The sequence below is a fragment of the Marmota marmota genome, unplaced genomic scaffold, assembly GCF_001458135.2.
Source record: "Marmota marmota marmota unplaced genomic scaffold, marMar, whole genome shotgun sequence".
Classification (NCBI taxonomy): domain Eukaryota; kingdom Metazoa; phylum Chordata; class Mammalia; order Rodentia; family Sciuridae; genus Marmota; species Marmota marmota.
The window spans coordinates 18,471,606-18,480,946 of NW_026000068.1; the positions used below are offsets into that span (position 1 = coordinate 18,471,606).

At 38.2% G+C, this 9,341-nt stretch overlaps 1 protein-coding gene across 1 annotated transcript in view; it reads left to right on the top strand.

Annotated features, from left to right (window-relative positions):
• Positions 1-4,850: 4,850 nt before the first annotated feature.
• Positions 4,851-9,341, top strand: part of Cth (cystathionine gamma-lyase) — a 25,052-nt gene continuing 20,561 nt past the window's right edge. The window contains exons 1-2 of the mRNA XM_015490506.2: positions 4,851-5,173; positions 8,437-8,518. Of these exons, the coding sequence (XP_015345992.1) occupies positions 5,006-5,173; positions 8,437-8,518 (250 nt within the window). The 5' untranslated portion in view covers positions 4,851-5,005. The remainder of the gene's footprint in view (positions 5,174-8,436; positions 8,519-9,341) is intronic.

The following is a 9,341-nucleotide window of genomic DNA, read 5'->3' on the forward strand; positions in this document are numbered from 1 at the left end:
GGCTTTGAGGCTATTCATTAACTACCGAGGAAAAAACACCTGTAAAAAAGGTATTAAAAATAAAGGCCCCTCTAAGGGCAGCAGATTTTTCTGGAAGCTGCTCTTAACTTGCAACCTGTCTTCTAATCTCTTCTTCTTTTGCTGAAGCCACTCCTCCTCCAGGACCCCTGGATCCCAGCTAGGGCTGGACCCTGGCAGTGGGTATGTGTATTCAGGTATAGATAAATTTGCTTAAATGGGGAAGAAAGGTAATCTTGTTTCCCCTGAGATTAGGCAGGAGCAAGGATAGAGGAAGAGAAATAAACATGTCCATTTAAAAAATAAATTGTAGTGGCAGAGAAGCAAGGGCTATATTTAAGCATAAAGTGGACCAATTTTTCAACATTACTTATCTTTTTTGCGTCTATTATTAAAATAAAGCAAGTGTGCTACTTTGCTTTCTGGTCTTTCAAAATGAAATTTAATAGTTTGATTAAAATAATTCTTTTTTTTAATTAATTAATTAATTTATTTATTTTTATTTTTATTTATTTTTTATTGGTTGTTCAAAACATTACAAAGCTCTTGACATATCATATTTCATACATTTGATTCAAGTGGGTTTTGAACTCCCAATTTTACCCCAAATACAGATTGCAGAATCACGTAGGTTACACACCCACATTTTTACATAATGCACTATTAGTAACTGTTGTATTCTGCTACCTTCCCTATCCTCTACTATCTCCCCTCCCCTCCCCTCCTATCTTCTCTCTCTACCCCATCTACTGTAATTCATTTCTCTCCTTGTTTATTTTCCCATTCCCCTCACAACCTCTTATATGTAATTTTGTATAACCATGCGGGTCTCCTTCCATTACCATGCAATTTCCCTTTTCTCTCCCTTTCCCTNACAGCTTCCTGGCATAAGCAAGTTCTTGGGAGTTATACAAACTGCTGCTTCTGTTTCCAGTCCAGATTTCTAGAAATTAAACCCTGCCGCCGTCTCCTCTTCCCTGGGGCCACGCTCAGGGGCGCCGCGCTAGTCCGGGACCGTAGCTGCGCAGTGGCCCGGTGCTCAGCCCCCGGGGCCCAAGCGGCTGCCGCCGCGGCTCTCCGGCCCCCTCCTCTGGAGCACGGGTCCCCTCGCAGGGGGATGCAGAACGACCCCAGAGCAGGCTCTGCCCGAGGATGCAGCGGTGAACAGGAGACCCAGGCGCTCAAGGCTGCGGTCCAGCCTTCGGAGGATAGGGCTCGGCACCCAGCCCAGCTCCAACCTCTAGGTGCGGCTGCCGGACAATGTAGACATAGCCATCAAAACAGCTAGCAGAGAGCAAATGGCGGCTCCCGCGGAGTGGATTTTCGGTACAGAAACTGCAGCCCAGCCAACCATCCCAATCCACAAACTCTCCCTGTATAAAAAATATTCAAAAAAAAAAGGCGGGGTGCACTGAGCTTTCTTTGCCTAGGGTACTTACAATCCACTGCTGATTACACATTCACCTTCTCTGCCCGTAGCGAAGCGAAAGAGGAAGCAGATCTGATTAAAATAATTCTTGGGGCTGGAGTTGTGGCTCAGTGGTAGAGCACTCCCCTAGCACAGGCAAGGCACTGGGTTCAATCCTCAACACCACATAAAAATAAATAAATAAATAAAATGAAGGTATTGTGTCCAACTACAACTAAAAAAAATTTTTTTTAATTATTAAACTTTTATTCTCAATGGATACCATTTATAATTATGTTCTATCAAAATCATATTCAGTTTCTTTTTGTTGTCATTTTAAAAAACGGTTTATACTGGTGGGAGGGAAAGGGAGGGGGCAGGGGATTATCAAGGATGGTGGAATATGATAGACATTGTTATACAAAGTACATGTATGAAGACTTGAATTGGGTGTCAACATACTTTATATACAAACAGAGATATGAAAAATTGTGGTATATATGTGTGTTAAGAATTGTAATGCAAAACAAAAACAAAGTACATGTATAAAGGCATAAATTGGTGTGAACATACTTTATATACAGAGATATGAAAAATTGTGCTCTATATGTGTAACACGAATTATAGTGCATTCCACTGCTGTCGTGTATTTAAAAAAAATAAAATCAATAAAAGATAAAAAAAAATAGTGTTGTGATATGTCTAAGATCAGCTGTAGTATGGAATGTGTTTATCCATCTAAATAACTATTCTGGCAACCCTTTAGTTTAAAGTAGCTTCTTAAATATGTGGTATGAATCATGTTGCGTCATCCTTGCCCTTTTAGCATATTAATGTCTAATTCAAATAAAACATGATGCAATCTCCAAAAAAAGAAAAATGGTTTACACTGACAACTAAAGGTGAAAGTGATAAGAGTTCTTTGGATGTCTCAGCCCATGTAGCAATCTACAAATCCCCAAATGAAGAACTTGTATTACAATGTCATCTTCTTCTTCCCCCTTCCCAAAATTATCTTCATCATTCTCATCAATTTCATTGGCAAAAGCCTAAGGAAGAGCAAAATATTTGTCCTTTGAGCTAAAGCAAAACAGATCAAATGGCTATATTTATGTTTGACAACACTAATGATAAGCCGGGTGCAGTGTGCACACCTGAATCCCAGAAGCTCAGGAGGCTGAGGCAGGGGGATTACAAGTTTGAGGCCAACCTCAGCAACTTAGCAAGGCCCTAAGCAACTTAGTAAAAACTTGTCTGAAAATAAAAATTAAAATGGGCTGAGGATGTGGCTCAGTGGCTAAGCACCTCTGGGTTCAATCCCTGGTACCAAAAAACAAAATAATCCAATAATAATAATGATGATGACAATAATATTATATGAACATCTCTCCCAGGTCCATACTTTGCCATTGTTGCCATTCAGTACCTTTATCCATAGCCTGATTTTAATGGGAGCAATAGAAATCTCTGTGCACATACACAAGAAGTATGATGCTATTTTCATAGAGCTTAAGATGATTTTATTATAAAGGTAATAATGTGCTCTTTTTATAAAAGGATTACACAGTAAAGAAATTCTGTTTTAAAAATGAGAAGTCCTCCATTTAATGTGAAATATCTGCCCTTGAGAGGAATTAATTCTCAAGAGGAATTAATAGTTTTTCAGTGTTATGATAATATTGTTATGTGTTTTTCAAGCTAAGTTTACATGAAAAAGCAGTACACAGCCCAAACTATATAACATTTGCTGTATTTAAAGGGGCTATCATTTGAAAAGTTTTTCCTAAATAAATTGCTTAATTGCTTAAACTTTTTTACAAAACATTTTTACAATTTTATTTTTTTAAATAAAGTTACAATAGAGAAAAAGTACTCTCTAAAGAAAAATAAATAAATAAAAAGAGGTTTCAGTGTGACCCCATTTAAAAACAAACCAAAAACCAAAAAACCAAAACACAAATACAACAACAACAAAAGGAACCGTTTATTGCAGTTACACTAAATAAAATGTCCACATTTGTGCAACTTAGGGAGGTAAAACTGGGATTGTTTTAGACCCTCCCGTAACATATCATATCATATAAAATATATCCAAAAATAGTTATATATAACTTTTGAAATACATTGCAGTTGATAACATTATATTTTTAAAAGAAAAATATTAATGAAATATGTATCACTATCCATTAGTATTTTGGAGTCCGTTTAATTTTCCCCCTATCTTAAAAATTGAGGTAGTCCTCAAAAGTCATACACCCTTAGTTCTGCCCCTCTAATGATTAATGGGTAATTGTGCCTGAAGCTAATTTGAAAAGCAAGTTGACTCATTCCTGCTCTTCACATCTTTCTTTCAAACTGTAAATTTTTAATAGTTGTTTATTCTTTATTCTTTTCTTTCTTAATTAGTCTGATAAAGTTTCAGTTCTTTAGCTAATAATTTGCGGGAACATAAATATTCCTAAATTCACTAGTCGCAGAAAAAAAGTTGCAATAGAAGTAGATCGAGACTGTATTGTTTGGGGAAATAAGGAAATTTTTGTATGTTTTTAAGGACTGATCTTGGTGAGAGTCTGGCTCTGGATGCAGGTGAGCAGTAAATTCTGACACCAGATTGCTTCCTTTTTTTCCTACTAGGGTGTGGCTGTTACTTGTGTAACAAGGAAAGCATTTTGTGTAAAGATTTGAGGTTTCAATGCGTTTCTCAGAAAGCTATATTATCTTTCTCATCAGTGGGAGTTTCTCTGAGCCTTTCAACAGAAGATAATGATGTTTGAAAAGCTCAAGGTTGAGTAAATTTGAGAGGGCTGTCAGAGTTCCACTTAATCACCCTCATTACAGTAATTTCCCTACTACCTAAATATTTGACCCTCCTGTTTTAGTCACGGTAAGCAGGGGGTCTTAAAGGACAGCCAGTCTACAAAGAATGAGAATCCAAGTTGCAAATGTGACGACCTGGGTCATTGTTTTCTTAACTAATCTTCACGTTATCATTTGGGTCTTTCGACACTATCCTCAGGACAAAGGGTGGGGGTGTCAGGGGCACAGGGTTTAGCAAGAGTAGGCTATTTGTGTGACCTGTTTACAAGTTACTAGGTTTCAACACCAAGTTAGTCTTTCTTCGTGTCTTGGGCAAAACTCCGGCCCGAGGTCACACAAACTCCGGGTGGCTCCCAGGAGACAGTATGGCAGCTTCCCCAGCGCCGGCATTCAGGAATGTCACCTGCGGCCTGCAGGACCCAACACCGTGTGGTCCCACAGACTCGCTACACCTCACTTTTTGCAGCCGGAGGGCGGTGGAGGAGACGCTGTAGGCAACGCCTCTGCTTCCAGCCAATGAGGAGCAGGGATTGCGTCGGGGCTTACGCTCATTAGTCGGTGCTGGCTCCGCCCTTAGGTGATCGCGTACGAATAAAGTCTCCCGTTCAGCCAGAGCTAGGCTATTGTGCACCGGGGTTTGGCTCAGCCAGCGTGCTTTAGCTCTCGCTCGCTTTACTAATTCTGTTTCTCTTCCGTCCCGACGTTGGGTTTCCTAGTCAGATATTTCTCACTGCCCCCACGCTTTCTCCTTTGCAGTTCAGCATGCAGAAAAAAGACGCCTCCTCACACGGTTTCCTACCTAGCTTCCAGCATTTCGCCACGCAGGCCATCCATGCCGGCCAGGAACCGGAGCAATGGAATTTCCAGGATGTGGTGCCTCCCATTTCACTCTCCACTACGTTCAAGCAGAAGGCGCCCGGCCAGCACTTGGTGAGCTGGGCTTTTTTGGGGGCGGTACAGGCAGAGCTGGGCGGCAAAAAAAGAGAGATGGATTATAAATTAAAAGTGTTTCTATTCTGCAATCCTTGCAGTAAGGTTTGTGTTAGTTGGTCCAGTGATCATAATTCTTTTGATAAGCAGGACTGGAAGGAGCAGTTTGTCCAACTTGCCATGTAGATTTGAATAGAAATTTGTGGTGTAATTTTGGCAAATTTTCATTTCGAATATGAGGTTTGAGTAAACTTCAGCAGCAAAAATTTTAAAGACACGGTAAGAAGTCAGCTTTAAAAATTTAAGGATCTTGCCAGACCTGGTGGTGCGCGCCTGTAATCTCTGCTACCCAGGAGGCAGAGGCAGGAGGATGGCAAGTTAGAGGCTAGCTCCAGCAAGTTAGCAAGACTCTGTCTCAAAAGAAACAATATAAAGGGCTGGGGATGTAGCTCAGTGGCAGAGCACCTCTGGGGTCAATTCCCAGTTCTGCCAAAAAAAAAAAAAAAAAAAATTAAGGGGGTCTAAGAAATCATGTAGAATTAAGAATACTCCTAGAAGCTGTATTCAGCTAATAGTTATTATGTACTATGTGCCAAATTCATACTTATATTATGTGTATTACATATAGTGAATTTTCTAATCCTAACAACAACCCCAGTCCAAATTAATTCCCATTTTTCCGAGATTTAGGGATGATGAGCAATGAGCATAGGCTCATAAGTGGTAGAGCTGGGATTCTGAGTTGCTCTGGAATCCCTCTTAGGAGCTGGGCTACCTTGTGCTGTTCTCTAACAATACTAGTAACAATTTACTTAATTGCATCATTTAAACAGTATGGCTTAGTGATTAAGAGCACAAGTCATATAGTCAAAGGACATAGGTTTGTATTCTGACATCACCTCTTCTGAGCTGGGTAACCTTGATCAAGGAAGTTATTTAACCTATTCACTCAGACTGATCCTGTATAAATGGAGATAATAATAGTACCTACACATAAATTGTTAATGTTTGTGAAGCTGTGTACTACACAATAATTACTCAGTAGTAGTATTTTGGTTCACATATTTGCATTTACATTTTTTTTTTTCAATCACAACAACCAGGTCAGAGGGCTGGATGGACATTGTATACATTTTATAGGAAAGGAATTAACACAGACTCGTACATAAATGGCTTATAAACCTGTTAGAGAGCACTCTTTCCTAATTGCATAGCTTATTTACTTTTAGTGACATACTAGATGTGTCTTCTGGTATTTACAAGTTACTGAAGTTCAGAAGAAAATAGTTAAATACCTTTGAAGGTCCCAAGCCTGGAATATACTTTGAAAACCATTTTCATGTATTACATTAGTCAAGAAAAGGTCTTACAGAGTTGCTTTGTGAGATAGAGTTCTAAAGGCACTTACAATGGTTTAGGATACTAAAAACAATTGTATATTGATCAAAATGTGTATACAACTTCTCTTCCAAGATGTGGTTTGTTCCTTGTATAGGTTTACCAAATGAGTGACTGCTCAAGCTTTGGAACCTAGTATAAAAGTTAATCATTCAGATATATTAATAATTAAATGTTCTTAGAAAACAAAGAGGTATGGTTAAATACATAAGATTGCTTCATATCTTTAAAACAGGTAAGAGCACTAAAGGGAATTTGAAGAGCAGAATGAGAAGCATCTGATTATTTAGTTACATTTGAAAAGCCATTGAATAGGTGAGGCAGTTTGCCCCTAGAATATGCCTCTTTCCCCTTACAAAGGTAAATATTTGAAAATTAATGAAAGTGTGGGGATCTTTTTTTTTTTTTTTTTTTTTCCTGTCTGATAGGTACAGCTTCAGGTAATGGTAGAGATGTGATGACATCTTGGAGCCCTACAAAATATACATCTGTTTGGTTTATCAAAAACAAGAAAACAGGGGCTGGGGATATAGCTCAGTTGGTAGAGTGCTTGCCTTGCATGCACAAGGCCCTGGGTTCAATCCCCAGCACCATATACAAACAAACTAAAAGAAAAAAAACCACAATAAAACTTTAAAAAATGATTATTGCTAATATGAGAACTCCAAAATCAGAAACAAAGGTGTGAAGAGTGGTAGTTTTTTTGTTATGTTTTATCTGAACTGGGTGAAAAAAGAAAAAAACATAGGTTTCTTAATTAAATTCTATGTTCAAATTTTAGGTTTGAATTCTGGTTTTGATGCTCCTGAGTTCTTATAATATTTGATTTCACTTTCCTCAAAGTAAGTCCTGAGGATTAAATAAAATGACCAGATGAAGATGAACTCTGTGGTGCCATATGTGTAAAAGGAGTATTATGCAAAATTTTAACAATGTATTATGTGGAGGTGCTTTGCTAACTCCTATTTTTGGAGTTATTCTTGTAGAGCTGAGATCTGAACTCTGAGCACTTATAGGATCTGTTTATACCTTCTTGTTTAATGATAACTAGAACTTGTTTCACATTTATCTATCTATCTATCTATCTATCTATCTATCTATCTATCTATCATCTATCTATGTATCTTGTTATTTATTGTCATACTAGGGATTAAACCCAGGGCCCCTCACATGCTAGGCAAATGCTCTACCACTGAGCTACATCCCGAGCTCTTTTTATTTTATTTTGAGACAGGGACTTGCTAAGTTCTTCAGGCTGGCCTCAAAATTGTGATCCTCCTGCCTCAGCCTCCTTAGTAGCTGGGATTATAGGCATGTACCACTGTGCCTGGTTCATTGCTTATTTCTTAGGTAATGTAATACAGTTTAGAATTAGGTTTACTTTATTAACTCATGGAATTCTTTTTCTTCATGTCTTCAGATTAATGCATAAGCTGAGTCGAACATAATAATATTAGTAATATTACAAACTGCCCCCCCCCCCATTTCCACTTACCATGGTTAATGTGTGCGAGGAAATATGCAGTGGACACATATTTCATTTTAGTCTCATAGCAATTTTATGAACTAAGTATCCCATCCCCTTCCCCCATTTAGACTGAATCTTGGAAATGTTATTTACTTATTGACAGACACCCAGCTAATGAGTGGCAGATGCCTAATTCTAACCTAGTCTGATCATCTTTAGATCTTCATACCCATCATGCCATGACACTGTCATACTTCTGTCCAATGTCAAGTCATATCATAACTAAATAATAGAAAGTCATGATGGTAGGGTGAACCCATGGTTGGGGAACTATCTCCATTAGACCCCAATAATAAACTTAAAGCTCTTTGAATGAATTCTTATTTCTTTTCTTCAGGGTTTTGAATACAGCCGTTCTGGAAATCCCACAAGGAATTGCTTGGAAAAAGCAGTGGCAGCCCTGGATGGGGCCAAGTACGGTAAGTGATTTGTATTTCACAGCAGTCTAGAATCCTTTAAAAATGTGTCAGAAAAATCACAGAGACACAGAATGTAGAACTGGGAGGAAACAAAGATTTGCATGTTCAAAACTCTTGTCAGAGACATCGAATTTTTTGTCTGCGTGTCTCATTTGACCTAATATGCATATGTGTAACCATTGGGTAGTAATAAATATGTAAAGAGGCAAAATGCCAGCAGTTATTGGTTAGTATTCATGTGAACAACATTCTTCATCTGAAGAGTCAGTATACATAGATAAAAATTAAATATAACTCTACCTATGAAAAGAGAAACTTTCTTATATTCTGGTTCATTCATCTGACAACATGTGTCTGAGAATAGCACCAAGGTTCATTTGCAATGGTCAATAACTTTTGATAATATGCTCTCAGAGACTTGGAATTCCCTCCCTGAGATTTTTTTTTCCCCATGAGGGGAGTGGATTACTGTTAAATTATCTTTGTATTTTTCATATAAATTATAATAAAAAAAGAACAGAATAGCAAATAGAAAATATGTGTCTTATGTATCTCTCATCATTAAATTTATCATACACAGCTATGTGAGTTTTATTAAAATATTTTCTGAATTGCATATTCATAAATTAATGAATGAACTGGGCTTGGTGGGGTGCATATGTGTAATCCCAGTGGCTCGAGAGGCTGAGGCAGGAGGATCATGAGTTCAAAACCAGCCTCAGCAAAACTAAGGTGCTAAGCAACAAAAAAGGGCTGGGGATATGGTTCAGTGGTTGAGTACCCCTGAGTTCAAACCCTAGTACCCCCCCCCCCAAAAAAAAAT